A 21,987-nucleotide genomic window follows, 5' to 3' on the forward strand; every position below is an offset into this window, starting at 1 on the left:
TGCCAAAAGATCCACTGTGCAGTCCTAGGCTGCATAAATAGAGGGATAGAATCAAGATCACGTGAAGTATTATTAATACCACTTACAATGCCTTGATAAGATCGCACTTGGAATGCCACATCCAGTTTTGGTTGCCATGATGTAAAAAAAAAAGTTAGGACTCTGGAAAGAGTGCAGACTAGAACAACAAAAAGGATTTAGGAGACTGGAGGCTAAAACATATGCATGTTGCAGGAATTGTACATCTAATCCAATGAAAAGAAGGACTGGGGTGGGTGGGTGACGTGATAGCAGTCTTCCAATATCTGAGGGGCTGCCCCAAAGAAGAGGGAGTCAAGCTATTCTCCAGAGCACCTGAAGGCAGGTCAAGAAGCAACGGGTGGAAACTAATCAGGGAGAGAACTAAGGAGACAGTGAGAACAATCACTGAGTGGAACGACTTTGCCCCCAGAAGCTGTAAATGCTCCAACACTGGAAGTTTTTAAGAAGAGATTGGACAGCCAACTGTCTGAAATGGTATAGGGTATCCTGCTTGAGCAGGAGTTGGACTAGAAGACCTCCAAGGTCCCTTCCAACTCTATTATTCTGTTCAGATAGTGGTGTGGACATTGTTGGATGTTCTTCCATTGACATTACTGAAACATGGTGCAGAAATAGTGTGGTTCTCTTAAGGGTCCAGACCACCCCAAGAGATCCTTCCAAGTGCGTGTTTGGACCGTCATTATGGGAAGGAGGCGTGCTCTTCCCCGTTGCACGTTACGGTCTTTGTGCCAAGGAGCCTTCCATGTTCTGAACTGACCCTTCCTCTCGAAAAAGTGACCGTCTCAGGTGTCCCGCCAGCCATTTAATACAACTGACCCAGAAACAGCAGCCAGAAACTGCAGCAAGGGTATGATGGAAGCGATCACCTGGTGCTCCCCGGTCAACCATCTCCTTTTCCCCTCCCTGGGCTAACTTTTGCCAAGCAGATTCCTGTTCTGGGTTGTCCTCAGCTGCTACTCTGATGGACAGCTACAGGAACAACCCTCCCTTCTGCAGTTCTGCTCCAAAATAAAAATATCTCCAGCCAGATACTTTCCACCCTCCGTTCTCATTCCCACCAGGGAACTTCAGCAAGCCAGCAAACTCCTCTTAGGACCTTCCAGCAAGACTTTCATGGCTTCCTAAACTTCAACTTGAAAGAGGTGAGCCCCCACCCCCACAAACCTTCTCCCTTCTGTACCCCCAACTCTGCCCACCCACCCACCCACCTCCTGATGCCTTAGGTTGCAACTTTCTCAAGGTCAGTGAATGGGGGCGGGCAGGGGGGGTTTGGAGACTTGGTGCAATAAATGCTTCAGTGGGAACAGAAGAGGGGGTTCGCGGTTTGCTGGCCAGGAGGGCTTAAATGGGTGGGGGGAGATGGGAATTTATAGGAAGGGGGGTTGCTGAAAGGAGTGAGCAGGTTGCAATTTATAGTAAAGGGCTTTGTAGCCTGCATGAGCTGGGATAATAAAGAAGAGTTGGAAGGAACCTTGTAGGTCTTCTAGTCCAACATAGTTGTCCAATTCTTAAAAAACCTCCAGGGTTGTTGTTTTTTAACTGTTTAAAAACTCCATTTTTTAAAAAATAATTTCTTTAAACACTTAAAAACCTCCAGGTTCTTAAAGCAGAGGTTTATTCTGCATTTTTGTGTGTGATGCCAAACAGCAATGCCCCAGCAATGCAGCAAAATCCTAGGCACTTCACCAACCAAGAGAGAAGTACAAGAAATAACTTCTGCCAAAAAAACACACCACACACACACAATAAACAACAATTTGGCATGTTTCTCCTTGTGGATGGCTCTCTCCAGCCGGGTGTCTCTGCAAGATACGAGCTGGAAAGCAACACAGCCCGTTTTGATATCACATTGTCGCAGCACAGCAGGCTGCAGATAAGGTGGTCCGGGAAGCTAAAATAAGAAACTGAGGCTAGGCTGGTTGTGGGTTGTCTGTCTTGCGAAGTTTGCATCCCCTTGGATCATTTGGACTGAAAACAGTTAACCTGCTGCAAAAAAGGAGGAAGGGAATTGAATGGAGGGGTTGGGGGAAATCACACACACACACACAAACACACACCGAAGCACAAAGAGACAATTCTTTCCTTTGGGCTGCTCTTCAAAGGCTTCTGTTTATTAGCCCTGGAGTTGAAACGAACCACTCAGATGCCAAAATGGGGACAAGCAATTATTCCAAAGCGTTTCTGGCATCTTTAGGCTCGGAATCTTTTCTTGGAGGTCCAGAATAATGCTGGAGGCATTTTTGGGGGGTGAGATGGGGGAGAGGAGGGGGGGTTAAGTGAGGTATGTCAGGGAGCAAGATTGCCAAGAATCGGGGTCCAATACTGAATGGAAGATTCTGAATTCTAGTCTAGTTTAGTTCTACTGCTGTCTGAGGCATGGAAGCCAGCTGGGTGACTTTGGGGCATTTACCAGGAGACGGGGAGTTCTAGTCTCACTTTAAGTATGAAAGATGGCTGGGTGACTTTGGGCCAATCGCTAGGAGACAGGGAGTTCTAGTTTCATTTTAGGTATGAAAGACAGCTAGGTGATTTTGGGCCAATCATTTCATTTTAGGTATGAAAGACAGCTAGGTGGTTTTGGGCCAATTGCCAGGAGACAGGGAGTTCTAGTTTCATTTAAGGTATGAAATGTGGCTGGGTGACTTTCGGTGAATCATCAGGGGGGAAAAAGAGTGTTAGTCCCACCTTAGGCATCAGATAGCTGGGTGCTTTGCCCCAATCACTAGTGGTCTCCAAGTTCTAGTCTGGAACTAGAAGAGAATATTTCTAGGTCAGGGTTCAACTGGGGAATCCTTGTTGCACTCTAAGCTTGATTTTTCTCTAGCAAATGTTTCATTACCCAACTAGGTAACGTCATCAGAGCTAGAAGGGAGGGAGGTTTCGTCTCTGTTTGTATATAAGTTATTAGTAAACAACAGCCTAATCAAGGAACCACCAAGAATGACACAACAAAGTATTGGTCTATGAAGAGAGGAAGCCCCACTCCCTTCCAGCACTGATGATGGATCATGAAACATCTGCAAGAAAGCAATTAAGATCAGAGACCACCAAGGACCCCCAATCCTTCTCCTTTTCCTCCTCCTTCTCTTCCTCTCCACAACCCACTGCCCCAAACCCCTCCTAGCACTGATGATGTTATCTAGTTGAGTCAGGAAATGTCTGCGAGAAACCCACCAAGCTCAGAGAGTACCAGGGACTCCACAATTGTTATTGTTGTTGTTCTCCTCCTTCCCCTCTTCCGCCTCTCCTCCTGCTCCTCCTCCTCCTCTTTCTGTCACTGATGATGTTACCTAGTTTGTCTGCAAGAAACCAACCAAGCTCAAACAGTGCCAAGGCTCCCAGGGCCATGATGCCATCCCCTTCTTTGGATGTCTTCGTGCACCGAATGGGGTCCTCTAATTTCAAATTGAATTGGCCTTCTGCACCGAGCATGGGAGTGGTCTAGGTGTCCTCAAAGGTCCCCGCTGATTCCAGAATTCAACGCTTTGGTGACCCTCTTCCATCAGTTTCTCATCTCACCTCTACCTCTCTCTTTCTCTTTCTCCTCCACAGGTCTGGAAGACTCTCAGGGCGTGTCCTTCAAGGGCTTTTGTCCAAGATGGGGATTAAGGCGGCATTGCCCACCTATGAGTTGGGGCTTTATGCCCTGATTGTGTCCTGTGCCATCGCTTACAGTGGCCAGGAGATTTTTGAGAGCTCCCAAGGTAATCCTTGAAAAAACCCCTCAGAGGTAGGGGGAAGAATCACCTCTTTTATGGTCAATCTATTGCCTTATTATTCATTTATTCGTGACTGCAGGAAATACGACTTCAGCAACAGGGTGGTCAATGTCTGGAATACTCTACCTGACTCTGTGGTTTCTTCCCCAAACCCCCAAAACTTTAACCTTAGACTGTCTCCTATTGACCTCACCCCTTTCCTAAGAGGCCTGTAGGGGGCGTGCATAAGCGCACCAACGTGCCTACCGTCCCTGTCCTATTGTTTCTTTTATTTTTCTTATATATCCCCATTTCATGTATTCATAACTATGTACATATATACCTATTACCTTGTAAGCGATTGACAAATCAAATAAATGCTAAATACTAAAATACTTATTCAGCTACTCACTTATTTTTTATTTATTTTATATCCTGCCTTTATGATTTCCACAAGGAAGTCCAGGTTGCAAACGTATCCAACACGCTTTCCTTTTTTCTATTTTATCCACAACAACCACCCTGCGAGGTGGCTGGATTGAGGGCCCCAAAGTTACCCCATCTGACTTTCATGGCTTAGGCAGAATTAGAACTCCCCGTCTCCTGGGAAGCCTTCCCCCACTTATTCTTTCTCTCTCCCTCTCTCCCCCCCTTTTTTTTTTTTTGCTTCTTTCAGATAGCATGAATCGAAAAGCCTTCCGAGAAAACATAAAACCAGGATGGCATTATTTTGGCAGGAAAATGGTAAGTGCAGGACTTTGAGAAGGAAGACGAAGAAGGTTTATGTTTAACTCCCTCCCTCCCTCCCTTCCTTCCTTTTCTTGATCCCTCCCTCCTTTCCTCTTGTTCTTTATTCTTCCTTCCTTCTCCCCCTTTTCTCTTTCTCCCTTCCTCCTTTCCTTCCTCCATTTTCTTGATTCCTCCTCCTTTCTTCTTGTTCTTTTCTTTCTTCCTTCTCTCTCCCTCTTTTCCTTCCTCCCTCCCTTAATCCATTCTCCTGATTCTTCCCTCCTTCCCTCTTATTCTTTTCTTCCTTCCTTCTCTCTCCCTCTTTTCCTCCCTCGCTCCCTCCCTTAATCCATTCTCCTGATTCTTCCCTCCTTTCCTCTTATTCTTTTCTTCCTTCCTTCTGTCTCCTCTTTTCCTTCCTTCCTTTCTCCCCGTTTTTCCCTCCTTCCTCCCTCCCTCCCTTCTTCCTCCTTTCTTCCTCCCTCCCTCTGTCCTTCTATCCTCCCTTCTTCCATCCTCCCTACCTTCATTCCCCCTCTCCCTCCTCCCCTCCTCCCTGTATTTTAAGTTCAAGCAGCCTCCAAGAACTTCTGGATTTGCTCCATAAAGTCCAGGTTGCAGAAGTCAAGTCCACTCAAACTACACATAAACCAAGAACTAGCTCTTTGCTTCTCTTTTCCAGGATGTGGCCGACTTTGAGTGGGCCATGTGGTTCACCTCCTTCAGGAATCTCATCCTCTTCGCTCTTTCAGGCCATGTCCTGTTTGCCAAAATCTGCTCCCTGGCAGCCCCTCAGGTAGGTCCATGCTCACCCCTTGCCTTCACCCAACCGCCTGCCCCAGAGTTGGGATTCAAATAACTTAACAACCGGTTCTCTGCCCTAATGATTTCTTCCAACAACTGGTTCACCAAACGGCTCAGGAAGTTAACAACCGGTTCTCCTGAAGTGGTGCAAACTGGCTGAATTCCACCCCTGGCCTGCCCCTGCTGGTTCTTCTTGGAACTACACAACAGAGACATTAGCAACCAACCTCAGTGATTCCCCTACAGGCAGTCCTCGGCATAACGACTGCGACTGAGCCCAATGTTTCTCTTGCTAAACGAGACAGTTGCTAAGTGAGTTTCGCCCTATTCCACCACCTTCCTTGCCCCCGTTGTTAAGCAAATCACTGCAGTTGTTGAGTTAGCAAAAAGTGAACCTGCTTCTCCATAGTCAGAAGGTCACAAAATCATTTGAACCCGGGACACCGTGACCGTTATAAATATGAGTCAGTTGCTTAGCATCTAAATTTTGATCACGTGACCATGGGAATGCCTCAACAGTCATCCTTTTTCAGTGCCGTTGTGATTTCAAACAATCACATGGAATGGAAAGAAGGGAAGGGAAGAGAAGATACTGAAAATAGAAGAGAATAGAAATAGAATAGAACAAAATTAATAGAACAGAATAGAGAATGTACTACAAAATAGAGAATAGAACAAAATTAATAGAAAAATAGAATAAAACAAAATGAATAGAATAAAATAGAACAGAGTAGAATAAAGAATAGAATAAAATAGAATATATAGTACAAAATAAATATAATAGAATAAATGTACTGCAAAATAGAGAATAGAATAGAACCATATTAATAAAATAGAAAAAAATAGAGAATAGAATAAAATTAGAATAGAATAGAATAGAATAGAATAGAATAGAATAGAATGGAGAATAGAATAGAATATATATTACAAAATAAATAGAGAATAGAGAATGTATTGCAAAATACAGACTAGAATAGAACAAAATTAATATAATAAAATAGAACAGAATAGAATAGAATAAAATTAGAATAGAATAGAATAGAATAGAATAGATAATGTACTACAAAATAGAGAATAGAATAGAGTAGAGTAGAGTAGAGTAGAGTAGAGTAGAGTAGAATAGAATAGAATAGAATAGAATAGAATAGAATAGAATAGAATAGAATAGATAACTTTATTTGGCCAAGTGTGGTTAGACACACAAGGAATTTGTGGTTACACTATGCAAATTAATATATATTAATTTGGGACTCGGAAGGCGGAGAATAGATGGGATTGGCGGGGCCAGTCAGAGGTGGCATTTGCCAGTTCTCCAAGACTACTCAAAATTTCCACTACCGGTTCTCCAGAACCGGTCAGAACTGGCTGAATACCCACCTCTGATTGAGACCAGAAGAACAAACTTTTTTTTTTCATTCATTTCCTTGCAGCACAGATCTGTCATGTACATGGTTTACGGCATCCTGACTGTGCTGGGCACCATGGGAATCAATTACCTGATGGTCATTCTATGCCACTGCTTGGTGCTCTACACGGTGGGCCTGGCTAAGCAGAAATGGCTGTGTTTCGTTGCTGGCCTCTGCAGCCTCGCTTCGTTCAAGTTCGAACCCTTCAACTCCTGGCAGGTGAGTTAGTCTTCCAGGTCCTGTTCCTGGCTTGCCACAAACCTGGTTAATGTCAGCGTTCCAGCAACCCTCCATTCCAATCAATAACTCCGAGACAGACATCTGTCAAAGGTACCTTTATTTGGATAGCAACTGGTATGTCTGTGGAATGCCGAATCTTGAAAGGGCTTCCTTGCAAAAGTCAAAACTACAAATCCATCCCCCCACTTGGCCATCACCAGATAACAGATAATCAGAGGTGGAAGGGACCTTGTAGGTCATCTAGTCCAACTCCCCGCCCAAACGGGAGACCCTACACCATTTCTGACAAATGGCAGTCCAATCTCTTCTTGAAAGTCTCAAGTGATGGCGCTCCCACAACTTCCGAGGGCAACTTCTGTTCCATGGGTTGATTGTTCTCACTGTCAGAAAGTTTCTCCTTATTTCCAGGTTGAATCTCTCCTTGTTCAGTTTCCATCCATTATTCCTTGTCTGGCCTTTGGGGGCTTTGGAAAATACTGTAGCTTGACCCCTTCCTCCTCTCTGTGGCAGCCCCTCAAATACTAGAAGACCGCTATCATGTCTCCCCTGGTCCTTCTCTTTACTAGACTAGCCAGGCCCAGTTCCTGTAACCGTTCATATGTTTTAGTCTCCAGTCCCCTGTCTTCCAGTCACCACATCACATGGTCCAATCCCCATCCGTCCTAAAGTAAGATTCCCATTTCATTATGCGCCACACTCAGTGACCTTGAACCAGCAAAATAATTTTATTACCTCTAACTAGATAGACGCCAATGAATCCCCCACTCCCACTTTCTCAGGCTCAATTGTGGCAGTGTGGGAGCATCGAATCTCAACATGACTTCCAAAGCTGACAGTTAATATAGCTAAGAAAGAAATATTTCAATAGAAGCGGAGATATGTAGCTCAGGGATGAACTGGGAGGGCCCTTGGGGGGGGGGCTGTCTCTGAGCTTGGTGGTTTTCTCGAAGATGTTTCATTGTTCAACTAGGTAATGTCGTCAGTGCTATTGTTGTGTGGAATTTGCTCCCAGTTTATATACAGGAGCCTGGTGGGATATGACTTTCTCCTTAGTAATTTCTTGACTGAAGTTCTGCTCTCTGCTTGTTTGTCTGGGATTAATTCACGCTTATCTGGGTTTCTCTTTCTGTAGAGTCCTTGGTGCTCTCTGAGCTTGGGTGTTTGCGGGCAGAGGCTTCATTACTAATCCTGGTGATGTTATCTATGCTAGAAGGGAGTGGGATCTGCAGAAAGGAGGAGGAAGAGGAAGAGGAGGAGGAGGAGGAGGAGGAGGAGGAGGAGGAGGAGGAGGAGGAGGAGGAGGAGGAGGAGGAGAAGAAGAAGAAGAAGAAGAAGAAGAAGAAGAAGAAGAAGAAGAAGAAGAAGAAGAAGAAGAAGAAGAAGAAGAAGAAGAAGAAGAAGAAGGGGAGGAGGAGGAGGAGAAGGAGGAAGAGGAAGAGAAAGAGAAAGAGAAATAGAAAGAGAAAGAGAAAGAGAAAGAGAAAGAGAAAGAGAAAGAGAAAGAGAAAAAGAAGGAGAACTGTAGGGTGGTTGGTGCTATCTGAGCTTGATGGTTTCCTTGCAGGCATTTCATGACCCAACTAGGGAACATCATCAGTGCTAGAGGGAATAGGGATTTACAGTGTTGTGAATTACGATGCTAATGCTCCCAACTTGGGTAATGAACCATTTGCAAGCAAACGATCAACCTCAGACAGCACCGAGGACTTTTCCGCAGAAAGAGAGATCCAGATAAGCACGAATTAACCCCAGACAAACAATCAAGCAGAAAACAATACCCTAATCAAGAAACTACCAAAGGGGGTGGAAATCCCTATATACTCACCAACACTGCCAGGGGCAAGCAACTGTCAAAAAAAAAGAGAGAGAGAGAGAGCAAACCCTGCTCTCTCTCACACACTGATGATGTAACCTAACTGGGTCGTGAAACGTCTGCAACAAATCAATTAAGCTTAGAGGGGCAGAAAGGACCCCACACTACATATTCACCCTAATGATGGAACTCATCTATAAAAGAACAGGAGACTTAGCAGAAAATTTATCCCCTACAAGGATGGAAGGGTTGAATGAAGGGTTGAGCAAAAAGTATTGCCTCTTCTTCCAGGACTTCAGATGTAAATGAGGACATTTTAATATATGAGAGAGAGAGAAAATAACCCATGAAATGACCTGCCAATAGACCCGTCTGCTCTCCAGCTCTCTGTGGATTCTTTAGAATTTTATTCACCCATTAAGTCCAAGAATGATCTCTAGAAACATCCAGCTTAGTTGTACTGATCCAAGATGGAATCCTGGGCTTCAGGAGGACTGGAGGGGTGTTATTTCTTGAGGATCAAGGAGAAATTGTGTGGAAAAGGAGGGAGGGAGGGAGGAAGAAAGGGGAAGGGAAGGAAGGAAGGAAGGAAGGAAGGAGAAGGGAAGGAAGGGAGAGAAGAAGAAAAGAAAGAAAGAAAATGGAAGGAAAGGAAGGAAGGAAGGAAAGAGAAGGGAGGGAGGGAAGGAAGGTGGATGGAAGAAAGGGAGGAGGGAAGGAAGAGAAAGGGAGGGAGGCAGGGGAAGGGGAGGGGAGGGAGGGAGGAGAGATAGATCCGGTGGAAGGAAGGAAAAGGTGGGAGAAAAGGTAAATGGTTTGGCTCACCTTGGGATTGGTTTTTTTTGTTTTTTTTTGCAAAGTTCTCTTTTCTTTAGTCCATGTATGATAACTTTTCTTTGTCCAGAACGGCTTTGTCCCAGGAACCTTTGATCTCCAAGATATTCTCTTTTATGGTGGAACCGGATTCAGTATCATGCGCTGCATGAGTTTCGCCCTGGAGAACTGTGAGAGGAAAGAGGGAAATTATTCCATCTTTGCCCTGATGAAATACAATTTCTACCTCCCTTTCTTCTTCTTCGGACCCATCATGACCTTTGACCAATTTCATGTCCAGGTAAGAATTACCCACCATCCACGCCATTCTTTAGCCAATCAAGAAGCAGAAGCAAAGGAGGAGGTGGAAGCAACGTGTAAGTTACTAATGGTGAACCTTTTGGTGTCAAAAATTTAGAAAATGCCTAGTTAGCCTTTTCTGGTATGTCACCCCAAACATGTGGTTTGACACATGTGTCCTAGATTCACCATCATGCGTGTAAGCCCTGTCTGTTTTTGCTTGGTGAACTGTATATCTGACCAATGAATAATTTGAATACTTTGCTGTTGTAAAGGAAGGTAGACAAGAAGTAAGGAAGTAAGGGAGGGAGGGAGGAAAATAAGAATGTGAATCCTTCCACTCTCTTTCCCTCCCTCCCCCTCTCTTTCCTCCTTCCCTCCTTCCATCTATCTTCCCTCTCTCCCACCTCCTTTCTCTCCCTCCCTTCCTCCCTCTCTCCTTCCTTTCTTCCTTTCCTTCCTTCCTTCTTTCCTTCCTTTCATCCATCCATCCATCCATGTTCCCTCCTAACCTTCTCTCCCTCCCTTATTTTCTTCTTCCTTTCCATCATCCCTTTCTCCTTCCTTCCTTCCTTCCTTCCTCCCTCCCTCCCTCCCTCCCTCCTTCCCTCCCTCCCTTTTCCCGTTCTGCATTCTACAAGGCCAGATGTTTTGGGAACTGCTTTTAGTTCCTCATTTTCCCTCGGCCACAGGCACACAACAGCCAGCTGTGGCGTAAAGATCGCGAGATGAGGCAAATCGTCATCCATGCTGTCGTCCAACTCACGGCCATTGTTGCTGTGGATGTTTTCTTCCACTTTTTCTACATCCTGACCATTCCTTCAGACCTGAAGTTTGTGAACCGTCTCTCCGACTGGGCGCTGGGTAAATATAGTATGCACACTGGTTGGAGAGTTCTGGGAGTTGAAGTCCATGCCTGATAGACTGGTTGGAGAGTTCTGGGCGTTGAAATCCACATGTCTTTAAAAGGTTGGAGGACATTGAGTAGAGATAGCTAAAAAGATTGCATTGGAAACTTGAGTGAAGCCACACTGCCCTGTCATTTGCCTTCTGTGGACGAAAAGATGCAGGGTTCCTTGTTTCTATGGAAGTTTAAACTTTTTCATCTTCTCCCCATTTTTCCAGGGCTTCAGTAGCTCCTTTGCCCTATGTTTCCTGGCTTTGATGCTGAGCAATTGTTGGTTGTTGACATAACTAAATATCTCTGGCTGAGAATCATAAGCCTCAATTCTGTGTAGAACAAATGTTCCTCTGAAATTATATTCAACTGCTAGCCGGTCTGGCTTCTCTGCCTGACATGACTGAGGAAGCATCTCCTCATCTGCTGAGTGTCCCATCTATGAATTGCAAAAACCTCAAGCAATTCTACCACTTTAACATATCCAGGGGTGAATTCTGGTTCTGTTGGACTGAATGGTGAACTCCAGGGAATGCTATCCATAACGTACCAAATTTGGATCCCAAAAGTCTTGATGACCAATAAGTTGAAATCAAATGACTTATGACTGTTTTCCCACACTTACGACCATTGCAGCATCCCTTTGGTCACATAATCAAAATCCAGATGCTTGGCAACTGGTTCAAGCTTATGACAGTTGCAATGTCCCTGGAGCCACGTGATCCCCTTTTGCGACCTTCTGACAAACCAGGTCAGTGGGGAAGCCCAGATTCACATAACAATCGTGTGACGCTGCAGTGATTCAGTTAACAACGGTGGCAAGAAAGATAATAAATTGGGCCAAAATTCACTTAACAACTGTCTTGCTTAGCAACAGAAATGTTGGGCTCGATTCCGGTTGCAAGTCGAGGACTACCTGTACAAACTAAGTCTGATAGCATAGAAACAAGATTCCCTTGAATCAAATATTCGGAAACTGGGAAGAGAGATAGATATATTAAGAAGACACCTAGGTTGGATTTCCCCTTCAGGTAGTCCTCAACTTACAATCCTCATTTAGCTACTTTTCTAATGGCACTGTAAAAAGCTACCTCTGACTGGTCCTTGCACTTATGACAGTTGCATCATCCCAGGGGTCATGAGATCGACACTTGTGAGCTTGTAACCAGCATTACAATAGTTGCGGTGCCCCAAGGTCACATGATGGCCATTTCTGATCTCCCCAGTTGGCTCCCAACCATCAAAGTCAATGGGAAGAACCAGATTTGCTTAATGACTCTGGCAAAAGTTCCCTTAATGGCTGTCTCACTTAGTGATGGATGTTCCGGTCCGAACTGTCATAAGTCGAGGACTTCGTCTAATCTTTCTGTGGAAGCTTGTTTCCTAGTCTGGTCTACCATGTAGAGCTGACAGATGGCTACATTACTCTTCACAGAATCACAGGCTTAATGGCAGTAATTGTGAGAGGGATCTTGGACAACTAGCTAAATATGAGCCAGCCGTGTGCAGCAGCTGCCAAAAAAGCTAATGCAATCCTAAGTTGCATTAACAGAGGAATACAATTGAGATCAAGTGAGGTACTAATACCACTCTATAAAGCCTTAGTAAGACCACACTGCATCCAGTTTTGTTCATGACACTACAAAAAAGATGTTGAGACTCTAGAAAAAGTGCAGAGAAGAACAACTAGGATGATGAGGGGACTGGAGGCTCAAACATACGATGAACGGTTGGTTGCAGGAACTGGGCCTGGCTAGTCTAATGAAGAGGAGGACCAGGGGAGACAGGAGAGCATCTTCCAATATTTCTGGGGCTGCCACAGGGAGGAAGGGGTCAAGCTATTCTCCAAAGCACCCGAAGGCCAGACAAGGAATAATGGATGGAAACTGAACAAGGAGAGAATCAACCTAGAAATAAGGAGAAACTTTTCTGACAGTGAGAACCATCAACCCATGGAACAGAAGTTGCCCTCGGAAGTTGTGGGAGCTTCATTACTGGAGGCTTTCAAGAAGAGGCTGGACTACAATCGGTCAGAAATGGTGCAGGGTCTCCTGCTTGGGCCAGGGGTTGGACTAGATGACCTACAAGGTCCCTTCCAACTCTGTGAATCTGTTACAAAAAGTATCTCACTATTCTTCTGTCCTTCTCTTTCTCCTCCTTCCATTCTGCTCCACAGCTGGCCTGGCCTACTCCAACTTGGTGTACGACTGGGTGAAAGCTGCCGTGATGTTTGGGGTCATCAACACCATCGCCAGGTTGGATCACCTGGACCCACCTCACCCCCCCAAGTGCATCACGATGCTCTATGTCTTTGCGGAAACGTGAGTTGCTTCAGGTTGCTGTGTGGGCAAAGCTTTCCTCCCTGGCTGAACTGCAGGAAGGGAATTTCCCATCACGGAGAAATGTTGGGATAGCAACATACAACTTTGGGGACCAGGCTGGTACAATGTTTTGACCACCTCTGTTGATTGAGTTATCTAGCCCCCACCCCTCCCAAAGTAAAAATCTACTTTTGCTTATTGCCAGCAGCCTGTAATTTGGCATTTCAAATCCCACCAGGCTCAAGGTGGACTCAGCCTTCCATCCTTCCGAGGTGGGTAAAAGGACGACCCAAATTGCTGGGGGAAAGAGGCTGACTTTGTAAACTGCTTAGAGAGGGAGCACTGTAAAGCGGTATATACTGCACGAGTCAAAAAGAGGGCTGTGAAAATATCTAGAGACCCCTCACATCCTGTACATAAACTGTTTCAACTCCTTCCCTCAAAACGATGCTATAGAGCCCTGCACACCAGAACAACTAGACACAAGGACAGGTTTTTCCCAAATGCCATCACTCTGCTAAACAAATAATTCCCTCAACACTATCAACTATTTACAAAGTCTGCAATATTATTGCTGTTAACCTTCTCATCCCTTCTTATCACCCAGCCCCTCCCACTTGTGATTGTATGATTGTAACTTTGTCGCTTGGATCCTTATGATTTATATGGACTGTTTCCTAGTATGATTTGATTGCTTATTATACCCTATGACTATCATTAAGTATCCTTTCTTTTATGCACACTGAGAGCATTTGCACCAAGACAAATTCCTTGTGTGTCTAATCACACTTGGCCAATAAAGAATTCTATTCTACAGTATTCTATGTAAGTCTAAGCATGATTGCTATTTAGGCAAGAAAAAGCAAATGAACAGGTACAGAGTACTTGGCACCTGGCTCAAAAATAGTAATTGGGAAACTGGCCACATAGACGGGTGAATTTATGTCACATAATAAGGACAATTAATAAACTAAGTTTTTAAAATTGTTTGCATCTGTTTCTAGGCATTTTGACAGAGGGATTAACGATTGGCTGTGCAAGTAAGTGGTTTTGGGTCGCAATTCATTATATGGTGCTTCACAAGTATGGGAGATGTTGTGGTCTCGCAACAAATGTGGGATGGGTCCTTCACTGACAAGAGAACAGACCCACCAGCCAGTCTCCTGAACCTCACCTGTTGTGTTAATTTCCAGATACGTCTATGATTACATTGGGAAGGATCATGACAACATCTTGAAGGAGCTCATGGCCACCATCTCCACATTTCTCATTACCACCCTCTGGCTGGGGCCTTGTGAAATTGTCTACATATGGTCCATTTGCAACTGCTTCGGCCTCAATTTTGAGTTGTGGGTGCAACAGTTCTTCCAGCTGAAGCCGTTTGCAGATAAAGAGGTGCTAAGTTCATCCTTCATGCATTTTTTAAGATCTTCCAAACCAGAAAGTCAAATATTAGAAGAAATCTCCAAACTAGCTACCGGAATTGTGACCTCTTCTTTCACAATATTTTCAAGAAATGAATCATTTTGGACCGTGGTGTAGAGCAGTGATCCCCAACCTTTTTATGGCACGGCCCGGTACCGGCATTAGCTGGGCGCCGCCATCTTTTTGATGAAAAAGTGCTTCGGTGACCTCACCGGAAGCACTTTTTCATCAAAAAGATAGCGGCGCTGCGCTCGTGAGCTTTTCCGGGTAGAAATGGCTTTCTACCCGGAAAAGCTCACCGGCGCTAGCGCCGCCATCTTTTTGATGAAAAGTGCTTCCAGTGAGCTTTCTACCGGAAAAGCTCACCGGAAGCACTTTTTCATCAAAAAGATGGCGGCGCCCAGCAAGCCAGCGCCCGGTAGGACTTGTTCCACGGACCGGGCACCGGTCCGCGGACCAGTGGTTGGGGACCCCTGGTGTAGAGGGCTGGCTGGCTACTCATGAACAAATGGACAATTCCTAGCGTCTAGACCCGTGATGGCAAACCTATGGCACATGTGCCACAGGTGGCACGCACAGCCATTTGTGCCGGCACACAAGCTGCAGGCAAACTTATCTCACTGTGCATGTGCACGCTTCACAGCTGATTTTCGGCGGGTTTGAGGCCTTTTCGGCCTCCCAGAGGCTTTAGGAAGGCTTCTGCAGGCTTTGCAGGTTGAAAACTAGGCCGCGTTTGTCACTTCCTGTTTTTCCAGAAATACCGGAAGTGATGAAACGGGCCTAGTTTTTGGCCTGCAAAGCCTGCAGAAGCCTTCCTCAAGCCTCTGGGAGGCGAAAGGCCTCAAACTGCCCAAAAATCAGCTGTGAGGCGCAGTGCAGGTAAGGGGGCAGTGAGGGGTGGGGGTGGGGGGATTGTGCGTGCATGCGTGGGGACATGGGGGCACGCACATTGCCTTCTGGGTGCTGGCACGCGAGTGCGAGCGTGCAAGCACACAAGCGCACACACAATTTTTGGCACAGGAGCCCAAAAAGATTAGACATCCAGATGTCTGAATATCTGTTTCATAGATATTTTAGTGAGTTGCATCTACAGGTAGCTCTCAACTTACAATCATTCATTTAATCACTGTTCACAGCACTGGACAAGTGACTTATAACTGTTTTTCACAGTTTGGACCGTTGCAGCATTCCCATGGCCATGTGATCAAAATTTGGGCACTTGGCAACTAATTCATATTTATTTTATTTTATTTTTTTGTAAATTTTATTTGAGTTTTCACAAAGAGAAAAAAAAATACAAATAAAACATCTTTTTTGAAAGTAGCGTAATCCCGGGTTACATTTCTTCGTACAGACACAAGTTCAGGTTCATGCTCATTTTTATATTCTATTCCATATCTTATTACTATTTTACATTTTCTGCATAGCTTCTCCCCTCTTTTAATTTTCTCAATTTTATTTTAATTATCTCATCTCAGTTCAAATCATTGTATTTATATTTTTTGTCTGTCCTGTTTCAATTATCTATTATCTTTTCTCATTAAACAAAATTTCTCCTGTAGTTACTGATTGGAATATGACGCCTTTATATCTTTTCCCTAAAGTTGTAACATTCAATATAATACATAACTTCCATTCGGATTCTGCTTGGTACATTCTTAAAATACACACTGTACTCTTAAAAAAAATAAATTATAAATGTATATAATTAAAACAACATTCCATTCCAATTCAATTCTATCATTAATATTAATATTCATTAAAGTCTTAACATCTTTAACATTACTTTTCAATTAAATATCATACTTCTATGGGAACAATTATAAGCTTTCCATAGTTAATTCCCCCCCACCTTCACTTATATTTTATAAAACATTAACTAATTAAAATGTTCCTGTTCCTTCCTAATTCAATTTTCTCATTTATTTTATTTCACTTATTTTATTAACAAGCATTTCACTAAATTACACTAACTATTTTATCCCTCATTTTAATCATATGTTGTTTCCAATTTTCTAACATTATTTCTAATACAAATATAACAATACAATCTTATGTACCTTTGCAGAATCCCTTTTTCAGTTAGATTTTCACCCATTATCTCTAAATAGGTCCTGTTTCTCTATATCTTGCTCCGGTCCTTTGTAACTTCTTTTCCTTTCCTTCTTCCCTCTCTTCTTCTCTCTCCCCTTTTTACCCACTTGTCTCTCCACCTCTATTTCTCTCTTCTGTATTCCCCTCTTCTGCTGCTTTCCAGTATTATACTTATTTTTTGAATTATTTTTCTTTTCTTTTGTTTTTTTTAAAGTCTTAAATTCTCCATTCTCTTTCCCCCCTTTCCTTTTTCTTCCCCACGTAAAATTGCTTGTTCATTAAAGATGGCTTCTTCTTTGTCCCAGTCTTCTTGTTTTGCAGTCGTTTCTTGTTGTTTCTCATAGTTCCAAATCTCCATTTCTAAGAATTGAAAAACGAAGCCAAAAGAACCCTTCCCTTCTTGTGCATCTTCTTTGTACTTTTTAAGTTCCATTTTCAATTCATCCAGAAGTGGTGCCATTGTATAAATTTTTAAACAACCACCCAATTGATTTTAGTCATTCAAATATATTAACCAAGAATCCAAAGATCACCAAATAATCCAAATACACACAAGCTGTTTCTTTTTTGCTCTTTTTTTTTCACTTTCTCTTCCTGGGGTTACTATTTAGTTGCAAAGTTTCAGTTAAAATGTATCTTTTAGAAGTCTTGTTGAAGTTTTACTGTAGATTCTTTTTAATTCCAGGCAGTCTCCTCCCTCTTCCAGATCCTGCCCTTATTCTTTTTCTCTCCCTTCCTGCTTATGAAAAAGAAAATTTTTAATGTCCAGAAATCTTTATTATCTCTTTGACATTTTGTTTCATTTTCAGCTTAATTGCGTATTGATGTCAAAGCAGATTTTTCCGATTTCTTATTTAAGTCTCTTAGTTGTCAATATAGGGAAGGAGAGAGAAGAAGAAAAAAGCCAAACCTTTCCCTTTCCCTTTCCTCTGGTGCTTCCGACTCTTCTTTGGGAGCGATGTTATTTTTTGTAAGTTTAAATTCCAGGGTACCTTACTTGTTGCTTTTACAATTTAACCCAGTCAGCCAAAACTTTCACTTCTTATCTTCCTCCTGCACATTCTTTTCCAATCGAGTTCTCCTTTGAGGTGGCCATTTCTGACCACCACTACAACCGCCTTCAGGAAAGGGAGTAATGGCCAGCTGAGGAGGAGAGATGCGGCTCTCCTCAACCCTGCTGGCGGTCTCCCCCCTTTTCACCACCTCTACGGGGTGGCTTAGCCCCGAAACCAGCCGGCTTGGGGCGCTCTAGCGGCGAGCCCAGACAGAAACCGCGCATGATCGCGGATTTCTGTCTGTCACCAAAGGAACTCAAACCGGAAGTTCCAGACCGGCAACTAGTTCATATTTATGATGATCACAATGTCCTGTGGTCAAGTGATCCCCTTCTGTGACCTTTTGACAAGCAAAGTCAACGGAGAATCCAGATTCACTTAATGACCATGTGACTAACTTAACCACTGCAGTGATTCACTTAACATCTCTGGCAAGAAAAGTCATAAAATCAGATAAAACTCACTTCACATCTGTCTCATTTAGCAACAGAAATGTTGGGATCAATTGTGGTTGTAAATTGAGGAGTACCTATATTTTGAAGAGGTCTTATTTCCACATGCTGCACACCAGGATTAAATATGGGCAGGAAAACAAGGTGAGAAATATTCCCATCCTCCTTGTCTCACTGATGTCTCTTTTTCTTCTTGGCAGGCCAACATGTCCGAGGCAACTTCTCGGCGAATCAGAAGCATCTTTGGGGCAGCCAATTTCTGGGCAATTGTCTTCTACAACATCCTTGCCCTCAATAGTCTGGAGTTTGCCCTTCTTGTGGCCAAGAGGATCTTCCTAACTGGTATAGTAATCTTCTTCTGGCTCAAAAGCTCTAACGTAATCAGTTTCACTATCTCTTGTGTCAATTTCGCTATGTTTAGTCAATTTCACTCTGCAACTGTCAATTTCACTCTCCACCTGTCAATTTCATGCTCCATCTGTCAATTTCACTTTCTACCTTTCAATTTCACTTTTCACCTGTCAATTTCAATCTCCACCTCTCAATTTCACTCTTCAGTTGTCAGTTTCACTCTCAACCTGTTAATTTCTCTCTGATGAAATTGACCAGATCACATCTAGGAATTACTAGGGACATGCATCTTAAGGCTGGGCCAACTTTTTGAGGACACCTCTATGTTTAGGGTGGAAAAGGCCTCATCTTCTGATGCAGGAGAAGAGAGTCTGCTATACTTCTGATTCATTGCCACGCAACTCCTGAAGTTTCCTCAGAAGTTCAGGGATGCCGTTTCTACTCAAAACATCCCTCGTTAGCTTCTCTCATTGAACCCAAATTCCCCCTCAGGTGAAATTCTTACAAAATGGGTTTGATTTTCTCCAGTGTGATATGAATAACATCCATCTTCCATCCAGCTTTGTGTTGTTCAAGAGATATGACAACTCAGCCCAATTAACTCCGTGTTAATGGCCTCTCTCTCCTTCTGTCACCCTTTCCCTCCATCTCCCTCCCTCCCTTCCTCTTTCCCTCTCGCCCTTCCTCTCCCTCTTTTTCCCACCCAACCTCTTCTTCTCTCTTTCACTCTGTGCCTCTTTCCCTCCTTCCCTCTCCCCTTCCTTTCTCCCCCTTTTACCTTCCCTTCTTTTCCTTTTTCCCACTCCTTCTCTCCCTCCTTCTGTTCTCTCTCCCAATCTCTCTTTTCCCTTTTGCCTTTCTCTCCCTCCCCTCTCTTGTCCCTTCCCTCTTTCCTCTCCTCTCCCTCTTTCCCTTCCTCTTTCTCCCTTTGTCCTCCTCCTTCCAACTCCCTTCCTTAACCTCTCTCTCCTTCCCTCCCTTTCCTTCTTTTTCTTTCCCTGCTTCTATCCCTCCCTCTCCATAATTCCCTCTCCCTCCCTCAATTAATCTCTCCCTCCATCTTCTTCTCTCTCTCTCTTCCTCTCTCTCTTTCTTTCCTTCCGTCCCTCAACCTCTTTTCCCTCATTCTCTCCCATTTCAGGTTTTCCTCTTAGCACCTTCTCCATCTGGTTCATCACATACTGCGGCGTGCAACTGATCAAAGAAAGGGAGCGGATCCTGGCTATCAGAGACGAGGAGAAAGACAAGGAAAAAGCAGAATAATGGAGAAAGGCAAAAACAAGATGCAACTCAAGGGCATCTGAGCTTTGTTTAATCCGGGTGCCTCAAAGCTGCAGAAGAGCCACAAAGCTCTCCTGCAATTGCTCAGTTTTCCAAATAAAGAATTTATTTATGCAAAATTGGGAAAAAATTCTTTCTCCCCCCCCCTTCCTTCCTTATTTCCTTCTTTCCTTCCTTCTCCCTCTTTCTTTCTTTTCATCCATCCTTTCTTTCCCCTTCCTTTCCTTTTCTTTCCTCTTTCTTTCCCCCTCTTTCCTTTTCATCAATTCTCTTTCTCCTTCCTTCCTTCCTTTTTCTTTTTTCTTCTCTTTTTCCCTCTCTCCTTTTCATCCCTTCATTTTTTTTCTCCTTCCTTCTTCCTTCTTTCACTTCCTCCATCCTTCCATATCGCCCTCTCTTATTCCCCTTCTCCCTCTCCTCCCTCCCTCCTTCTCCATTCTTCCTTTCAATTTCCTCCCTCCCTCCACCCTAGCTTGAGTGTCCATGAAGATTACTCCAAAGAGCTAGGGATGTATCCAGCATGCAGTCCAAAAAGTTGAAATGGCAGCCATGCCCGTAACCAATGTCTTTATGGCCCTTGTGCAGGGAACCCTCCTAGCCGCCATTTTAACTCCTTTGACCTAGAAGCAGAATTCATCTATAATGATATCTCCTGGAAAGTCCTGAAGTGAAGTCAACCAACAACAAAACTCAAGATTAGGGTGAATTTTGGTTCTCTGAGCTTGTGGGTTTGGTTTCCAAATGTTTTCATGGCCAGGCATGGTAAACATCTTCAGGGAAATTTAGAGGATTCGAGTCACAAGAACTGTCAAAACACTCACCGGACACACCTACAGAACAATACTGACACTGACATCCCTTAAACTTCACTGAAAATGTTACTTAGCCTAGTAACAAAACGTTTGGAAACCAACCAGAGGTGGTATTCAGCCGGTTTGGACTTGTTGTGGCGTACCGGTAGCAAAAATTTTGAGTAGCGCTCTCTGTCATAGAACCGGTAGGAAAAAATGTGAAATCCCACCACTGAAACCAACCCACAAGCTCAAAGAACCAACCTCCCCACTCCCCCTACATTTTTTATTTTATTTTATTTATTTGTCAAGCAAGTGTTAAATAACAGGTATAAGTATAACATGGTTATGAATACATGAAATGGATATGAATAAAACATTAGGAGAGGGATGGTAGGTACATTAGTGCACTTATGCACGCCCCTTACAAGACCTCTTAGGAAAGGGGTGAGGTCAATAGGAGACAAAGGTTAAAGTTTTTGGGATTTGGGGAAGAAACCTCAGAGTCAGGTAGAGGATTCCAGACATTGACCACTCTGTTGCTGAAGTCGTATTTCCTGCAATCAAGTTTGGTGTGGTTTGCCTTGAGTTTGTATCTATTATGTGCTCTTGTGTTGTTATGGTTGAAGCTGAAGTATTCATTTGCAGGTAGGACATTGCAATGTATGATTTTATATACTATATTTAGATCGGACCGAAGGTGGCATAGTTCTAGGCTGTCTAGGTCTAAAATTTCAAGTCTGGTGGCATAAGGTATTCTGCAATGAGTAGAGGAGTGGAGAACTCTTCTTGTGAAATATTTCTGGACTTTCTCAACTGTGCTAATATCAGATACGTAATGTGGGTTCCAGACTGATGAGCTGTATTCGAGTATTGGTCTAGCAAATGTTTTGTATGCTCTAGTTAGTAGTGTGATATTACCGGAGAAAAAGCGATGCAGGATTAGGTTAACAACTCTTAATGCCTTTTTGGCTATTGTGCTGTCCCAGCCAGTCTATGGGAATTGGATAGTTACTTAGGAATTATGAGCTGTCCCCTTAAGGGAATGCATCATGGTAAATGTAGTTATCCTGGGAAATGTAGTTCATGTCACGTGACCACATCTCTAATCCTGATTGGTCACTGGATTGACCCTTGGTGGGTTGGGGGAGGTTTTCCTCATTCTTTGTCTGAACTCTCTTACTCATGGCACCTTCTTTCCATCGCTACGAGATGGGTTAGGAGATAACCATCTTTTACTACGAGGCAAATATACAAAGGGATTGGTCATTAAAGAAGAACTTCATCACAAATGTGAGTTATGAGGATACCTGATGAACCAATAAATGGACGTCTTGTTGAGTTATCTACCTGCATCTGTACAGTTTATGAATCCACCTCTGTACAAGATACAGAAAAGTAAAAGATGGTTATCTCCTAACAAGTGTACCCTGAAGGAGGCCCCAAAGACGCCATGAAAATGTACATGGTGCTA

At 43.7% G+C, this 21,987-nt stretch overlaps 1 protein-coding gene across 1 annotated transcript; it reads left to right on the forward strand.

The window, feature by feature from the left end:
* The first annotated feature begins 747 nt into the window (after window positions 1-747).
* Window positions 748-19,841, forward strand: HHATL (hedgehog acyltransferase like). Its single transcript, XM_026682966.2, has 12 exons — window positions 748-1,184; window positions 3,595-3,746; window positions 4,417-4,484; window positions 5,152-5,265; window positions 6,704-6,898; window positions 9,637-9,846; window positions 10,538-10,709; window positions 12,920-13,064; window positions 14,069-14,104; window positions 14,258-14,459; window positions 18,291-18,432; window positions 19,583-19,841. The coding sequence occupies exons 2-12, from the start codon at window positions 3,641-3,643 to the stop codon at window positions 19,702-19,704; spliced, it is 1,512 nt and encodes a 503-aa protein (XP_026538751.1). The 5' UTR covers window positions 748-1,184; window positions 3,595-3,640; the 3' UTR covers window positions 19,705-19,841.
* The last annotated feature ends 2,146 nt before the right edge of the window (window positions 19,842-21,987 follow it).

This window comes from Notechis scutatus, chromosome Z, assembly GCF_049901735.1.
Source record: "Notechis scutatus isolate UNSWTSFEM ecotype Mainland chromosome Z, rNotScu1.2, whole genome shotgun sequence".
Lineage (NCBI taxonomy): Eukaryota > Metazoa > Chordata > Lepidosauria > Squamata > Elapidae > Notechis > Notechis scutatus.